The sequence below is a fragment of the Epinephelus lanceolatus genome, chromosome 6, assembly GCF_041903045.1.
Source record: "Epinephelus lanceolatus isolate andai-2023 chromosome 6, ASM4190304v1, whole genome shotgun sequence".
NCBI lineage: Eukaryota > Metazoa > Chordata > Actinopteri > Perciformes > Serranidae > Epinephelus > Epinephelus lanceolatus.
Genome location: NC_135739.1, coordinates 4226619 through 4244927, shown reverse-complemented (window position 1 = coordinate 4244927; position 18309 = coordinate 4226619). Strand labels below are relative to the sequence as shown.

Genomic DNA, 18309 nt, shown 5'->3' with positions numbered 1-18309 from the left:
GTACAAAAACAATACAACATAATAATACAAACACTTGGAAGAAAATGAGCAATTTAAACAATATTAAAGGGACGGTTCACTCCCAAATAAAAATTGCATATTTTTCTTCTTGCCCGTAGTGCTGTTTATCAGTCAAGACTGTTTTAGTGTGAGTTGCAGAGTGTTGAAGATATCGGCCGAAGAGATGTCTGCCTGTTCTCCATTAAACTGGAACTAGATGGCACTCAGCTTGTGGTGTTCAAAGAGCCAAAAAAATACATCTGAAAAACTCAACAACAATGTCTCTTTCCAGAAATCATGACCCGGTTACTCAAGATAATCCACAGACCTCGTTGTGAGCAGTTTCATGCAGGAACTATTTTCTTTCTACCAAACTACACCCACCAACCGCATCACCACACAGAAGGACGCTTGCATGTACTCATGAACGAGAGGCTCATGCTCGTGAGGTGAGCTAGCAGTTGATGCACACTTCCTTCTGTGCAGTGATCCAGTTGGTGGGTGTGGTTCGGTAGAAAGAAAATAGTTCCTACATGAGACTGCTCACAAGGTCTGTGGATTATCTTGAGTAACTGGGTCATGATTTCTGGAAAGAGACATTGATGTTGAGTATTACAAATGGATTTTTTTGGTGCTTTGAGCTCCACAAGCTGAGCGCCATCTAGTGCCTCACTCTTACAGTCTCCATTAGCACTACTTATCCTGTGTATCTTATTGCGACTATGTCATCAGATCAACAATACAGTATGATGAGTCAGAGATCGAATTAAAGATCTCGTGTGTACTGCTGGAGGAGGTATCTGCGAATGTCAGCTTTGACCTCTGAAACATTAAAACATTGGTGCCAACACTTCACCGGTTTCACGTCCTGTCCCACCAGAAACTTTTCAAAGTTCCACTTGATGTTACTGAGCTTCACAGGCTCCCAGAACATTCTGGCGGGGTCACCCAAGAGGTAAATGAAAACTTCTTGCTCGTTTCTTCCATTCTCATCACCTTTTCTCAACAGCAGGAAGTTTGGAACGGTGAACATGTGTTGGAACATATCTCCAACACTGTGCAACTCACACCAAAGCAATCTAGACTGATAAATAGCACCACAGGTAAGAGGACAAAAAAAATGCATTTCTGATTTTGGGGTGAACGGCACTTTAACCAGAGTCCTATAGATGCAGTATGAAATAAACTAAAATAGATCACAACACTTGTGGGGTAGAGCTGGCCACATACAGGTTCTTTAATTACTGCTGATGACCAAACCTAAAATCATATTAAATGTCCAGTGTGTAGGATTCAGGGAGAATATTCACAGAATCACTGTTTTCATTACCTTAGAATGAGCTGTTTATATCTACGTACTGAGCGGGTCCTCTTCCATGAGGTCCATCATGTTGTTTCTACAGTAGCCCACAACAGACAAATCACTGCTCTGACAGGGCCGTTCACGTTTTTGCGTCGGCCACGCTCATTACACGGGAGCAACCTGCACCCTCAGCTGCTGGACATCACCGAATCCTACACACTGGACCTTTAAGTCTTTGTTCATTTGTAAGTTTATCAGCTATATTACTATTCATCCATTTGCTACCAACACTGTAAACTGGTAACAAGTTTGTAAGACACCAATTTCCATCCAGCCCTTGAAACTGCTATATGTAGACGACGATAAATATTCAGACACCGATAACTGAACTGTTGGATTAGTGGTTGAGCCTGAAGAAAAACTATTGATTACTGGGAACATGGATGGAATTGGTTAGTTAACAATTCCCCGTTCAGGATAGCGTCCTAACCTTAAAAAATTCCCCGGTCTACGAAAAATCTACATTTTCATTGTCCTCTCCTTCTTTCCACCGTTTTAAAGTAGAAATAGACAATTTCTTTTGCTTTAACTTGTCAGTATGAAGTAAATATGGCTTGCACAATGTCAGGGTACAATCACATGAGCAACGCAGGCGAGTGGCCACGCTGCCAAGGCGATAATATGGGCTAGCTTTCTGGCTAATGTTAGCTAGCCTGCTGATAAATACAACGAAATATGATGTTATTTTCCATTTTCTTACATTCCATTTCTGTCTCTCGCCAAGCAGCATTTCTCATGTGGAGCAGTTTGTGTTTTTCATGGCCAATATCATTCAGTATTGGCTGGTTAAACAGAGCAACAATCACTGTCTCCTCCACATGTGCTACTCTGCTAGTACTTGAAGCTGCAACGTTGCCAAGCAAAGTTCACTATAGTTCCCTGAGGAACTCCATGTGATGTGAAGATGTGATTTGCTTTGCCACCAGAAGCAAATATTCAACGCCCCCCTTTGCTCACATTGAATGGAAGTGAACGGAAGGCTAATATTCACCACTGTTAATTTTGCTCATGTGTAACTGTACCCTAATGGCTATAGAATACTGACACTATTCGTGTTGAGACTGGTTCCCCATAAGCCTCACTGTCATTATGCAATCCTGTTTGCTTGTTTATGGCACCAAGGAAGTGCATCAACCATTGCACAACCAAAAACAGAAAGAGGATAGCGCTTTTGTTTCCCCAGTAGCCATCCACAGTTACTGAAGAGTATCAGTGTACCTTCTGTGCAGTTACTATCCCCAGTAGCGGAAATGACAGACAGTGGAACAACCGAAGTAACTGTGAAACTGTGGTGGCTGCTAAGCTCAAAAGTACATGTAAAGTGAGCCGGTTGTCTTTGCAACAGTGGTGCCAACAATAATACCCCTTGGAAATGCTAGTGGGGAAAGCTGAAAAGTTGTCTGTTTCCACTTTAAATAGATTTAGCTTTCTGGTGTTTGCACAGGAAGTTTGTAATTTTCCCTACAACAGCCTCCAGGGTGTGTGTCTGCAACAGTTCATAAGTCCTTTCCCAGGATCAGCAGTTCATCTTGGTCCAATATTCAAAGTCACTCAGAGCCACCAGGCAAACTGTCCCTCTGGTTTCACAGCGAGTGCTTCAAAAAAAGCGCACAAAAAGTTCTAGTTGCTGAGATGGTGTGTTGCTTGTCGAGAAATCCCCAAATCCTGCTCTTCTTCATCATCATACTGATCCACAAATGCAGTCACCAGGTAAAAAAGGTTATTATCAAGAAGATGAAGTTACTGTCACAGTATTATGTGACTGAGACGGGTCACGGAGTGAAGAATAACATAGACAAATCCTGTTTCCTCTGCCTGGCTGCTTTTTGCCCAGCTGCTACAAACAGAAAGACATCATGTCAGTGTGTGAAGTGCACAGAGCTGTGAGTGACGAGAGACTCCAGGTGATTCATGCTCACCTGGTTTTATGATAATTACTCCGCGGCCAGGTCAGCGTACAGGGCAGGAGGAGGTAAAATGAGCATATCAGTAGAGTCTAAATCAACTTCCTGTGTTGAACTGGCTTCAGGTCTGCAGAAAAACACATTTCAAAATAACTCAACCTTCCCCGTGTTGCCCAGAGACTGTTGCTTAGTACGTAGGTGCTGCCATGTTGGTTACTGTGCCAGCAGCGACAAAGGAGGGTGACCTCATTTTGACCATGAATATGACACCACTGATAAATGTGAAAAGCACATTACGAGGACTCGACTCATTCTTCTACCAGGGCACAAGCCAGTGTAACTTCCTGGTAGGAGAGGAGGGGATTCTTCGTCCGTCTCTTTTTCTCTCAAACACAAAAAGAATTAAACGCTCTTTTCATGCTTAGCAACCCATTACAGACAGAAATGAAGGAAACTTGTCCGTCTACAGGTTGCACAACATGTTCGGCATTTTTCTTTGTGTGTGTGTGTGTGTGTGTGTGTGTGTGTGTGTGTGTGTGTGTGTGTGTGTGTTTTATAACCCTACTCACATGGGAGCTGCTTCCTCTTTCACAGGCACAGGACCTGAGATAGGAACAGAGTATTAAGTTTCAAAAATCCATTTATCAAACACATCAAATGTGTTATAAGGGAGACAGATGGATTTTTCAGTGACTGAATGATCATGTTACACACCATTATACATACATAATTTTATATAATCTATGTTGTATTCACATGCAAGATGTCTATATCTTTTTTCTATATTTTAGGATCGGGGATATTTTATGCATCACTTACTTTTCTCTGGTTCAGTGCTGCTGTTAAAAAAAAAAGCAAAAGCAAAAATTAAAACCTTATTTGTATGCATGTGCATGTGCACATATATGTGTGTGTGTGTGTGTGTGTGTGTGTGTGTGTGTGTGTACAGCAGGTGAACATTTGTGCACTGAGCCTACCTGGCAGCTGGCTCCACAGGTTTGGGTGAATGGAAAAATGTCGCCAGCTTATGAAGTGCTTCATGTCTTGCTCTGATAAAAAGACAAACACACATGTATTGTATATCCACATTCTGCATCTATGTGTGTGTGTGTGTGTGTGTGTTTATGTAAGAGGGAAACAGGTGAACTCACTGGACATGGGGGCCATCTGCACTGAGGTCACTTTGACTGTGCGCATGGTTTACACTGAGGTCTTTGTTTCCTGAGAAAATGAATAAATGAGAGGTAAATGTGATGCACTTTAACGTCACGCACCTAAAGCATTAATCATACCATAATCACATCTTCCTGTTTACTCAAACAACCGGCTCATCCAGTGAGGTTGTGAGTCACTGTTAAAGTATGCAAACAGAGCTAAGAGGTCAGTGTGTCTTTAAATTAAGTTTAAAAACCCCTTAGACTAAATTAAGCGGCCAGTGTCACCACAATGCTACTGATGATACTTTCAAGTTCGAAAGTCTGACACTGTGGCTCAGACGAATTGACTGAACCACACAACTTAGAATGCAATATGAATAAAATTTACACAATTCATTGTTTTGGCAAGCGTGCTCAAAAGCCAGAGCAATGCCATCACGATGCGCACGCATTCCCAAGCACCTTCTTTTTTAGGGCATGACAGCTGTGCATCGAGATAAACCGAGTTCAACTTTTGGAACTCAGCAGCGCACACCACATGTCATGTGATGACGACCAACCAGTCAGAGCCGACAGATATCTTTCCCTTCTTCCGTAGATATCAGGGCTGCCACTTAGGATTTCAGGTAAATAGGCTATGACACGGTGCTTGCAAAGGTTGACTCCTCAGATGCAACCTTTTGACAGCTGGCACAAACAAGGCAAAACATGGCGTGTGTACGGCCCCTGAGACAATCATGCTCTATGGTTTGAGACTACACTTCCAATAATGCTCTGGGAGTCTGGGGGATGTAAACAGGAAGTATAATGTCACCATAGGGTCAGTTAGCTAGCTATGTTGCTACTAGTTTATTTGTTTTATACCTGAGTTAGCTATTAGCATACCCTGTCTGCAGTGTACCCATGGATGTACAGTCAGCTGTCACTGGATTACTGTGATACCGAAGAAAACTTAAAACGTGATGATTCTCAGGTAAGTTCGAGAGTTATTAGATTTCCAAGCAGATTTATGGAGGCGACGGTCACCGGATTAGAATATTTATATTTCATCTTTGTGTTCAAATTTGACTGAGTTATGATGAGAGGAAGTGGGTTTTAAAGTCCCATAATTGCCTCCATGAGTTGTGCGTTACAGCCACTGCTGCTGAGTTGATGAGCAGGTCAAATCAGCTGAAAAAAACAAAAAACAAATCACTAACTTCCTGTTGTTTTTAGAATGCCAGCATGCACCGGTCCTTTTCACCCTCCTGCCTCATTCTCAGCCAGCTCAGAGGAGAAGCTCAGTCCTAAACTTCCGTGATTTTCGTCCGTGATTATCGTCTTTGTGCTTTGATGACCAGCGCTTAACAACTAACGAGAGAAAAAAAGATGTAGCCTCACACATCACTTCTCCTGTTCTGACCTACAGATACAAGACTTGGTGTTAACTAATAATCCAAAAGTTATTACATAAATTTGTCACTAAAAACTTTGCTAGGGCTCCACAACACCTTCAACTCGCAGCCACAGAAGCATAGATGGCGAAAGTTTTCTGCTGCCTTTAAAAGACCATCTGATGATAAAGACTTGTACATGGATCCTGTGCTTGTCTGAAACAATCATCAACTTAATCTGACGTAAAAATCCATCTGTTTGTAGTATCGCTTCTCTGTTGTATCTGCACACTTGCATCAAGATAACACATGGAGGAGACGTGTGTGGTTATGTAACCTACTGTCACAAGCAGACACACTTTGTTTAACCTTATTGTTAAGCTTACAAGTACAATTTGCTGAAGAAAGTCTGGTTTGGAATTTCTTACCCATGTCTGGCACTGAGAGCGTCCTGGAGTGACCGCTGCGGAGGAAAAGACATTGACAAGACATGGCTTTGGTTAAGAAAAAATACAAATGACTAATCAGAGATCATCGTCAACAATGCTCATCATGGGTCTGTATCTTGTTCTATAAATCAAAAGTGAACAGCTCAGCCCTGTGCAGTATATTCAGGCTAACATGGACTTACATTGGAGCCAGTGGATCTGTAGCGTTCGAGGTAGGGGACAGAGGTTCGTCATCATCACCGGTCCACTCCTCACTGTCATCTGTGACTGAACACACCAACATCAGCATCAAACTGCTGCAGATTAACTTAAACATATACTGTTATCATTATTAAAACTTACAGCTTTCTGCTGACAGAGGATAGTGGTTTGAGGTCCTGAGAAAAGAGACAACAACAGCTATAAATCATCATTTAAATTTAACAGTGTAATGAATAATGAGTGAGGAGGTTTATTCATTGGATTGTTGGGATAAGTTATCACATGTGCACATGTACCTGCTCCCTGATCTTGCAACATCCTCGATAATATTGTTGCTGCTCTTGTGTGTGTTTGCAGCCTTCTTTCCCAGCTCCAACATCTCCTTTATGTCCAGCTCCACATGATCCACCGCAATATACCCATCTGGAACACACTCACAGAGTCAGCGGTGCAATCAGCAATCAGAGACCACAGGAGATAAAGTTATCTGTGCAAACACTTTTATACAGTTAGCTGTGTATAAGGGAGGTGCACAAACACTAATACAAGGTGTTTACATGTAGAAGACACTTAAATTTAATGCTTTTTAAATTAAGATCATTTCATGACATCAAGGCCCAGTATCCTCATATGAGGACATCACATTTTGGGTTTACTTGACCCTATACTTCACACTTCTCAACTCAGACCTGTTGTCCTCGTTTGTGGACACTTTTTTGTGCCATCTAGTGGCAATAAGAGCAAAATACACTAATCCATGTAAAAACAAGATGGCAGCCATCTCTGCCAAGTCAGGCTGCGGCAGATCCCGACACAAAAGTGGACAGAAACTTGTTTATTTATGATTAATAATGTGTCTAGTTTGATATGGCAACAAATTTTTCCAATGCTAGCGACAGTGCTGCCAGTGCTGTATTCATTTGAGGACATTTGGACTTAATTATAATCAACAATGTCTAGTTTTTTTTAGAGTTGTACCGATACCGATACCAGTATTGGAAATGCCTCCGATACTGCCTAAAATGCGGTCGGCGAGTACTATGGCAAGCCGTTTTAACATTTAATCGCTATGTTTGACTATCCGGAATTACCATTATAGATATCAACAACACCATTTTGACTAGTCATAATGTCATTGTGACTAGTATGCATTTTAATTGAAGATACCTATGACGTCATTCTGACTAGTCAAAACTACAGTTACAGATATCTGTAATTAGATTTTGACTAGTAAGATTCAAACTACTTTTGCCATTAATGTGTATGGGGTTTCTCATTATAGATATCTCCAATGTAGTTGCAGATATCTGCAACTACATTGGAGATATCTCTAATTCAGTTGCAGATATCTACAACGTCATTCTGACTATCTGAAACTTAATTCAAGATATCTAGAAAGGACCATGTAGATATCTTCAATTAATGATAATTAAAGATATCTTGAACTTGAATTATGACTAGTCAAAATGACGTTGTAGATATCTGCAACTGAATTACAGATATCTCCAATTCAGTTGCAGATATCCGCAATAAGAATTGCAGATATCCGCAACTACATTGGAGATATCTACAATGACAAACCCCATACACATGAATGGCAAAAGTAGTTTGAATCTTACTAGTCAAAACTGAATTACAGATATCTGTAATTAGAGTTTTGACTAGTCAAAATCTAATTACAGATATCTTGAATAAGAGTTTTGACTAGGCAAAATTATGTTGCAGATATCAGTAATGAATATCCAGTCTAGCTATTAAATGTTAAAACGGCTTGCCATACGAGTACAGCCTATGACCAATCCGATACCACGTAATGCCTCACATCATTACACATACGCACGCTACAGGCAAACGAAACGGAAACGGAGCGGAGTTTAAAAAGCATTCTACTGTAGCCTTTAAAATGTCTTTTTTACCAATTTGTGTGGCTGCACTTTAACCTGTGTCTTGTATCTGTGTCAACACTGGATAATAATAATAAAAAAAGTTTTATGGCATTCATTCTACTATTATGTATTTATTCCTTAATATTTTACATAGAGTTTTAGGACAATTCATAACCCATCCATTTTTATTTTATGCGCTGGTATCAGATCTGTACTCGGTATTGGCAGATACCTAAGGTTCAGGGATCGGAATCGGTATCGGGAAGGAAAAAGTGGTATCAGTACATCTCTAGTTTTACTCTACTTATTGGGTCCTGCTGAATTAAAAATGTAGACCAAACAAAAGTTCAGGTCTCAGGAGATTAAGACTCTTTGAAGGACCCTGTAATAGACCTCTTTCTTTATGCATCCCTCTACCTTTGACGTGAGCACATTTCTAATGACATAGTTTACTTTTTTTGTTGTTGTTAACTCACAGTTGTTGCTGCTGTCTCTGGCCAGCCATTTCCCTTTAGGACAGTTGGTTGTTCGGATGATGCTGACGGTGTCACCGTTGGTGACGGGCAGATCGTGCTTACGTCCCTTGGTCGTCACAGTTACTGTTGCCTGGTACATGGCATCCTCCTGTCCTGTGATCTAACAAATACAGGAGCAGGTTAAAACCACACATTCACATACTGTTTGTACATATGCACATAACAGAGCTCACATACTTGCGATAGAGAGAGAGACCTTTTTCACAGCAGGAAAAGCTGCTTTCAATTTAGGGGAGGACGTCCTGTCTCATGGGAATAGTTCACACCTAGTGGAACTTAGCCATTATTACAGATACTAATTTCACCTGTGCTTTTCCTGCAAGTTTGATATTTTTCAACCTGGACCCTAATTTTACCATGTTTTGTATCTAAGTGACTGATGGGAACAACACTTTTTGAAATTGGTCCAATATTGAGAAGACTGCCGTGAAACAGACTGCAGTGTAACCACTTGAAGCATGTTTGCACTGTCAACTTACATCCATTAAAAGTGATTGTTTTTGCCACAGACAGGCTCAGATTATTTTAAGTGTCTGACAACATCACGGAAAGAATCCTACAGAGAAAGACCTCTTTGTGAAAGAGCAAGATCCTTTTAGTTTAACCTGAAACAGCCCTGAAATAACCATCACCAAACATTTATCCATACTTCATGTAAAAAAAAAAAAAAAAAAAAGAAGTAATTTTATCATCATAAAACACATACATACAAAGTCAACAGAAACAAAATAAAACTCACAAAAGCTGTCCTGGTTTGTCTTCCCACTTTTCCATCAATTGCCAACTCTGGTGACTCTATACGCACCAAAATGACCATGTGTTGAAATGAAGTCTTGTGGGTTTGGTGATGGTGATTTCAGGACCATTTCTGGTTAAACAAAAAGGATCTTACTCTTTAACAACAAGGTCTACATCTATAAGGATCCTTTCCATAATGTCTCAGACACTTTGAATGAGATCTGAGCACGTCAGAAGCAAAACAAGCACTTTCAGTGGCCGTACATTGAGGGTGAAAGGCCTCAGCCTGTTCCACCACAAACGGCTTCAGCCCTCTCGCTCAATACTGCAATTTCATAGATTGTTGTTTTCATTAGTCACTGAGACACAAAAACATGGGAAAACTATATAGGGTCCAGGCTGGAAAATAATGAACTTCCCCTTTCATGACATAACACCTCTTATGACAGTGTGGAATGCATTCATGAGACTTTTAGTGTTTCATTTTCACTAACTGCTTTTTTGTTTAATATCCGCTCTAATTTAACTCTTTTTCATCTCCTTACCATCTGCTGAGGGAAATAACTGACTCATTAGCTGCTAAATTCTTCACTGTGTTCACCAGCTTGTCACTAAAGCCCCGTTTCCACAGAGCAGTACGGTTCGATACACTTTTTTTCCGTTTACACTGTGAGAAGTTGTGGATGGTACCAACAGAACTGTCGTGTGCCGTCCCCATGTTTGGTCCCCCCTCTGTTGGGGTACCTAGCACACAGATCTGGTACTAAAAGGTGGAGCTGTGAACACTGCAGTCTGATTGGTCAGTAGAGGACGGTCACTCTGCTCAGGGCTGAGTTGTGTCTGGTTTTGAGGCTCATGTAACCACTGTTCATACTGTGGAGAGTTTTACTGTAACTATAAGATGCTTTGCTGCCTCGCTTTTTCTTCAGTAACTATAATGCATCTTATTCTTTCTGTTTGGCCAGAGATGTCGGTTTCAAGTTGAACATTCGCAGGACCCACTGGATCCTGGAGAGAGTCATGTTCTGTCGTTAGAATATGGTGATGGTATATCACAGAAGAAAAGAATAGCCTATCGATCTCCTGTCAGAGAAACAATGAGACAATGTTTACACAGATTCCATTTGAGCTCGCACATGCTGCTCAGCTCAACTCTCTCACTTGGAGGAATGAATCCAGACAGGTTTGTACGCCAAGACATATACCCCACCCTTCCCCGCTGCCCATTCACCTTCCATACCTCCCTCCTCCGTCCAAATAACATCACTCACTTTGAATTTCTTCTTCATCTCGTTCTCCTTCTTTTCCCTCTCTTTCTGCTCTTTCTTTTCCCTCTCTTGTTTCTCCTTCAGCTCCTTCTTCTCCTTCTCCAGGCGCTGCTTCTCTCTCTTTTTCAGCTCCTTCTCATCCAGCCCTTCTGCGGCAGCTTTCTTGTCGCCCCTGCAGAGGAGAGAGGAAGAGAGAGGGATATCATCTTGTCTGAAAGGGACTCCTCGCTGCATGTTTAAATGACAGAGGAGATTATGAGGGAAACAAAGGCGGACCGAACTCCCTCACTGCTAACAGCGTCTGGGGGATAACCGAGATGAAAAGAGAAGTGGGTCAAAAACAAAAAAAAAAAAAAAGAAATAAGGCCTTACCTGCCAAACCTGCCCGTCTTGGTTTTTTCTTCAGCCTGTAAACACCAACGAAGAGATAAGACTTGATTCAGTTTATTCTAAATCAGTGGCATCTCCAACAGATAAGCAACAGCTGTCATTCAGAAAATGTGTTTGTTTTGTATATTTGAGAATGACTTAGTTATCACAAAGCTACTTACGGCTTCCTGTTGTGCCTCAGCATATGGATCTGTGTAAACAACAAATTGTCAAAAAGTCAGCTTAGAATACAAACAAGGAAGGCTCACAGCATATGGTACTATTACACAGTGCTATTCAGTTTTGATGCATTCCTCACACAAGAAAATATTGTTTATTTATGGCGATCAGCATGGACGAAAGACTTCAGCATCTTTAGAACTAGAGATTCTAGTTAAATGTCACACTTGATGCAGGTGCACTATCGTACAGCAAATACATGAACATAATGTGTTTATTTAGATTTCTTATCATTGTGATATGACTGCTGTGATTATATCTGGTGTTCAGAAACTCTAACGTCTCATTGGTAGTGTTGACCAAAGAGAATCCTTACTCTTTGGTGGTCCTTTGCGTTTCTTGCCGTCACTCTTCCCTTTCTTTTTGGTCGGAGATGTGGAGATGTCCTCATAGACATTTTCCTCACTTGCGTAGACACCGTTGCCAACTTGAGTTTCGAGCCTGGGTGAGTTAGAGTGAAAGAATCAAAACAAAGTTCTCAGAGATGAACGAGTATTTCCAGGCACAGAGATCAGGATGACTCACCCTGCCTGTGGTGGGGACCCCTGAAAGATAGGCAAAGAGAATTCTGGTAGTGAATTGTGTTGGTTTTCGCCCCCAAACACTGGTGATGCAGGGACCTCCACTCCTGGAGGAGTTACCCCATTGCCGTAAAACTCTGGCGGGTTCTGTCCATTTGGAGAATCTGGACCTGAGTACTCATCCCCGTTCCTCTGTGACACCGGCAGCTCTGGAGAGTGAGCATCTGAGGCCACGTCGTCAAACTCTGGGACATCTGTGGTGTCGGTCCCGAATTCAGGAGGAGCAGGGATCTCTGTAGATGAGGAGGGGACAATATAAAAACAATATTCAGGGGGCTGTTTAAGTTGGGTTCACAAAGTTGTAAGTACAAAATGGTGACCGTTACCTTCCAAAGGAGGAGGGATGAATTCATTCAGGCTGACAGATGGAGGTCTGCCTGGCTCCTCTGGAGTAGGATCCAGAGACCCAGTGTTTCGGAGGATCTTCTTGGGTGGAGGAGGTGGGACCACCAACAGCTCTGGGATAGGGTTGGACCCCTCCTCACTGATACCCTCCAGCACTGGAGAGGCTTGCCCTGCAAAGAATGACGTCATGTATTAACACAAGTGTATCATGCTTAGAATCTCTGTGCATGGCTTGTTTGTCACATGTTTACTGGTTTTACAAAGTCTTAAATTAAAATCTTAACAGACATTTAAGCAGCTAGATTTGCATATGAACACAGTCAAAACAGTAAAACACTTCAGCTGGAACACCTGAATGAAGATTCCAAGCACAGAGAGGGAGAGTGAGAGAAGACAAGAGCAAGCTGAGTGGAAGAATTTGATTTGTGAGGAGACCAAACCAGTCTGTGTGGAAGTTGTTGTGATAGAACGCTGCAGAGCAGAGATAATGCAACGAGTGAAAAATCAGGACACCTTAATGAAGAAACACACAGCGTACCTCGCTTTAAAAATCTTTGAGTCTTTCTTTTATTTTTACTTTTTAAGACATTTCTTAAGTTAATGCATTTCTTATAATCTAAAGAACTTGTAAGGTACTCTGTTCTACACATTACATCAAAGTACATCACTTTTCTTACTTGGAATGCAAAATATATCTGTTCTAACTTGTATTTATGTTGAACTGTTCTGAAAATGTTATCACTTTGCACTGCACATTAAGTGTTTTAAAAAAATAAAAGGGCACTGAGAATTGGCAGAAATATATGAGTGTTACTACACTATGATAAGTGACAATGGCATTGAAATGGTAAACAGCATGAGGCTGTTTAACACTGATAGATGTGTGAACACCTACATACCAGAGCTGCATAACATAGATATTTTTTTATCATCATGGTTAAAGACTTTAATACTGCACTCAGGAATTTTTCAGTTTGTTAAAAAGAGTGTATCAGTAGAAAACACAACTTTAAAATGTAACTTATATTGTTTTTGTTGGTGCCTTTTATGCTCCGAACAATGTTCAATTTGTTCAGTAAAATAATGTTGGAAATAATTCCCTTTAAGTACACTGACGGTGTTCTCATGCTGTGTTCATATGTATTCCTACAACAAGCAATGCACCAGAATGTGTGTATAATTCATGTATTCAGAAAGGCTGCTGTCAACGGAAGTGCTGACAGGAGTAAAGAGCAAAAGTTTGTGAAAGATTTATGCAGGTTTGGGTCGTGGCTGGGTCAAACAAACACAGGACTTTCTCCCAGGAGACTGGTCACCATGTTCGGTGTGAAACCAAGTGCTCTTTGAGTTTTTTAAGGCACGTCATCACCATGTTTCTTTTCCTAAACCTAACCTCCGTAACTTGTAACTTTATATAAAGGATGAAACTTTATGTTATGTAAGTAACGTGACAACACCCATCCAAGTTTCTTTTCCTAAACCTAACCTTTGTAATTTCACTCGACCAAACCTCATGTATGTAATTTTATGTTAAGTATGTTACTTTATGTTAAGTACATAATGTGATTATGCCCAACCACGTTTCTCTTCCTAAACCCAACCTACGCAACTTTACCTGCCTAAACCTAACATACGTAACTTAATGTAAAGTATGTCATTTGACTTCAAGTAACATGTCGACGCCCATCTGTGTTTTTTTCCTTAAAACCTAGCTGATGCACCTTTACTTGACTAAACATAATCTAAATAACTTTATGTTAAAGGTAGGGTCTGGAGGATTTTCCAGTTGCGGTTTGTAAACACACATTCAAATTTGGCCCCTCCTATCAGGCTCAACTCTCCCGAGTGTACGGAGCCCGGAGGTACAGAAAACGGCTTCACAGAAGAGGTTCAGGCAAGGCTCGCGCTGGTGCACGCTCGGACATGCTCGGACACGCTCAGACACGGCAAATCTCCACCCAGAAGCGGTCCGAGCTCACAAAAACATCAAAATACAGTTAAAGGGCAGGAGCTCTGCAAACAGAGTCACCACCACACATGAGTAGAAGCCCACAGGTGATGATTAAGCAGGATTTCATTTGTATATGTCTATATTTTGTTCTGTTTGAAAATCCTCCAGATCCTACCTTTAAGTACGTAACATGAAGATGCCCAACCACATATCTTTTCATAACCCCAACCCACGCAACTTGACCTGTCTAAACCTAACATACGTAACTTAATGTAAAGTAGGTAACTTTACGTCAAGTAAGTAATGTGGCCATCTGTGTTTTTTCCTTAATCTAGCTGACGTAACTTTACTTGGCCAAATATAATCACATAACTTTATGTTAAGTATGTTACTTTACGTTAAGTACATAATGCGATTATTCCCAACCACGTTGCTAAACCCAACCCAGGTAACTTCATGTGAAGTATTTGGCTTTACGTTACCAAGTTTTGTTTCCTAAACCTAACCTACATAACTTTATGTTTAGTACATTACGACGATGCCATTTGTGGGGCGCTAATTCCTTAGATATCATACAAACTGTTGACTAAGGAGACATTGGTAAACTGTAATGTCTTTTTATCACAAGTAATATCGTTATTGTGATATTCAATGATGTTATCCCGTTTTCCTCGTTGCTCGTAGCTCTACGACATGCAGACTTAATAATCTCTGTGTAAATGAACTCAGTGTTAACACAGCAGCAGACTCACTTTTCATCTCATGCACTGTCAGCTGCACAGCCATTAAAGTGTTTGTCACTGCGGCTCTGTGTCATAATGATGGACATGCTCCTGTCATTGCTCCTCCTCATGTCATTGCTGACATACCTTTGCAGCTTTGCCCTACCTGCTGCTCAGTTGTTTCTGGCACAACAGAGGAATGTCAGGACTGTTCTCGTTATACGTGTGTGTGTGTGTGTGTGTGTGAGTTTCTCTAAAGCTGCCTCTCCAAACCAACACCCGAAGCAACCCTGTGGCATAAACCATACTATACATACCACATTTTCTGTATAGTTGAAACCCTACACTGACGAATGATGTTCTGTAGCTGCACTCTGCACACCTGATGATGAGATATGCTGTTGTGCACTTCATGTTCAGGTAAAGAGTCAAAGAAAATCCAGAAATAATGAAACAAGAAGCGAAGAGGAAATTAATGCTGCAGTGATTAGTTCAGACTTACGGTGGTCGAGGCCGTTAACTGGTTTGGGTGCGTTCCCCGCATAATCAATGGGTGGGAGCTCTGGGAGAGAGATGGTGGGACTCTGAGACGGGGGAAACTCTTCAGGAGGTGGGCTGGCAGAGAAGGATGTGATGGGGGTTGTCTGTGGGCTGAAACCAGATGAAGGCATTGTAAGATGTTAGTGTTTTGCAATGATCGACAACTAAATGGTATAGTTCTGAAAGTAAAGAACTGCACTGATAAAGTTGTGTGTTGTTCACCTGGTCTTCCTGCGTGCCTTCTCCAGAGCATTGAAGATCCTCTGGTCACACGGTATACTCCTTCTCACTGGGCTCATGTCCTCCGCCCTGGAGAGGGCTGAGAGGGCTGAGATCGGATGCTCAGGTTTTGGAGATGGCGTGGAATTGGAAGTACGATTCACCACTGGAGGAGGAGGCGTCTCCACCGCAGCTATGTTTACAGCCTCAACTGCAATCTCAGGCTCAGGAGGTGATGGTGAGGGAGTAGAGGCCACTGGTGGGGGATCAATGATGGCACGAGTGGGTGGAGGGGTTGGGGTAGCACTGGGTGGACTGGGAATGATTTCATTTTGGCTGGCTGGCCTGGAAACGTGCAGCGCAGGAGTTTCTATCTCAAGTGGAGTTTCAATCTCTGGCGTTGGCACTTTAGGAGTTGGAATATCAGGAATAAAGGCAGGAGGTGGACCGAAGTCGGGAGAGGCAGGGATAGTGGAGGGTGGGGTGATTTCCACTGCAGCACTTGCGTTTGGTAAGGTGGGGATGTTTGGCATTAGAGCCTTTGGTGCTGCCATCTCCGGCTCTGGTGGCGTGTCACCAAAGTCAGAAGGTACTGGGATAAGTGGAGCTGGTCCAGGAACATCAGCGCTGGGGCTGTCTAGGATGGGCTCTGCTGGGACCTCCACTGAATCTTTTTTTCCTGACTTCCTGAAACCCAGGAAGCCCTTCTTCTTTTGTGTTGTGGCTTTAGGTGGAGGCGTGGCTGGCACCAGCTCTGCAGTGCTCTGCTTGGGTGCCACAGGGAGCAACGGGAGCTTCTTGTCTTTACCGTTCTCTTTCTTCGGCTTCTGCTCCTCTGCATCCTCATCAGCAAAGAGCTTCTCTTTGCTTCCTTTTGACTTGTCTTTACTCTTTTTCAGCTTCCCTTCACTCTTGTCTTTCCCCTTAGAGTTCACCTGGCTGAGAGGCTTTTTGCTCTCCTTCTTGTCATCCTTGAAGACCACTCTGGGAGCAAGTGGTGTCTTCCCGTCCAGGCTCTGGTTGATGGTGGTGAGCAGGGAGGGGCGTGCTCCTGCAGGGATGTAGTGAGTGGGACTCTGTGGGGGAGGAACAACTTTTGGTTTCTGTGGGAGAGCAGGTTTGATTTTGGGTTGCTTCAGGAGGTGTTCTCCCTCCTGAAACTTGGCCCTCAGGGCCATAAAGTCCAATTTGTCCTCCTGGTGAAAGGACAGTGAATAAGGCTGAGATATATTACCACTATCAGGCAAATACAGAATTTAAGTTTACCTGATTGAGATCACAAAACATGTCACTTGATATTACAGATCGTGTGGTGCTGAGCTCAGAGTAAGAATGAAATCACGGCAGTGTATCAGCCTTAACAGCACAATGATCGTTGTGTTGTTATTGCATTTACATATCTACCACTCTCTGTTTGAAGAGAGAAAGTAGGCAGACCTGATTTGTAGTGCTTAAACCAGGTGACTGTCAACACACTCACGTAATAAGAGTCTTACAAGTGTGTAAGAAATACAGTATCTGCTCAATTAATCCAACTACTGTGAAGACATTGACTCAGTCACAGCGTATTAAAGAGTTAGATGGTGTCATTGTGACAGGAAGCAGACCTACACCTGTTAGCACAGTTTAAATATCTCAATATTGCAAATAGTGTCGTTTTAATGTCATAAATCATCGTTAAATACACACTGAGGAAGGATTTGATATAAAAAGCACAACTCACTTGATCCATTGTGTTTAATTATCCACCAAAACGACAAAGGTCTTCGTAGTGAAAAAAAAAGTTAACTCCAGCGAGTTTCTTCATCAGTTTCTCATCATGTACCGATTAAAATCCACCACTAACAATAAGTTGAACGTATCTTTATCGACCCGTCGCACCTGTGCGTCTTTCTCCTCCGCGCTGATCGAGACAAGTGTGCGTCCCATGCGCGCGAGAGACGGTTTCAGTGTTGGAATGAGGTTGAGTAGGAATACTCACACTCATCTTTTAAAAACAGTCCGTCTCGTCAAACGGGTCTGAGTTTAACGCACCACGCTGACTCTCAACAGATTTTTTTTTTTATCCTTCAGGAATGTGGCCCAGCTGGCACTACGTGTACGCGCAAATGTGAGTCACTGTCATGAAACGTTGTCGCTGCAGTTGTTTTTTATAACTGTTCATTTTCCACTGCGACTTTTGCACACATTAGGCCCTGCACCTTTTCAAAAGCAGCTTGTTTCTTGTAGTGAGGAGTTGATGTATCATTAATACATCATTAGATTCACGGTGTGTTGTCTGCAGCTTCAGCTGAATCTTGAGGGTAAACATTTGAGGAAAAGGAAACAAAGGAGGTCAGTCAACATTCCAGGTTTGTTACACAGAATACAAAAGTATTTAGGCAGGCATTTATAATATGACATCAATACACCATATGTTACAGGCACACAGCCTCCCTGACACAGTTTTAAAGGATACTCTCTGCCA

The 18309-nt window shown here is 42.0% G+C and overlaps 1 protein-coding gene across 4 annotated transcripts; it reads right to left on the bottom strand.

The window, feature by feature from the left end:
* Window positions 1-1219: 1219 nt before the first annotated feature.
* On the bottom strand, window positions 1220-17941 carry LOC117253341 (uncharacterized). Of its 4 annotated transcripts, none has more exons than XM_033620704.2 (20): window positions 17566-17941; window positions 15846-17038; window positions 15586-15734; window positions 12392-12580; window positions 12010-12298; window positions 11801-11925; window positions 11427-11455; window positions 11248-11282; window positions 10879-11047; window positions 8810-8969; window positions 6744-6870; window positions 6589-6623; window positions 6429-6513; window positions 6226-6260; window positions 4419-4488; window positions 4245-4316; window positions 4087-4103; window positions 3837-3870; window positions 3283-3394; window positions 1220-3200 (listed from the first exon to the last, which is right to left on the bottom strand). In XM_033620704.2, exons 1-19 carry the CDS (start codon window positions 17572-17574, stop codon window positions 3298-3300), a joined length of 2919 nt encoding a protein of 972 aa, XP_033476595.2. In that variant the 5' UTR covers window positions 17575-17941; the 3' UTR covers window positions 1220-3200; window positions 3283-3297. The 4 variants fall into 4 exon arrangements, with proteins under 4 accessions (XP_033476595.2, XP_033476594.2, XP_033476593.2 ...); XM_033620703.2 differs by having other exon boundaries at window positions 1220-3197; window positions 4087-4106; window positions 17566-17940; XM_033620702.2 differs by having other exon boundaries at window positions 4087-4106; window positions 17566-17939.
* Window positions 17942-18309: the final 368 nt, after the last annotated feature.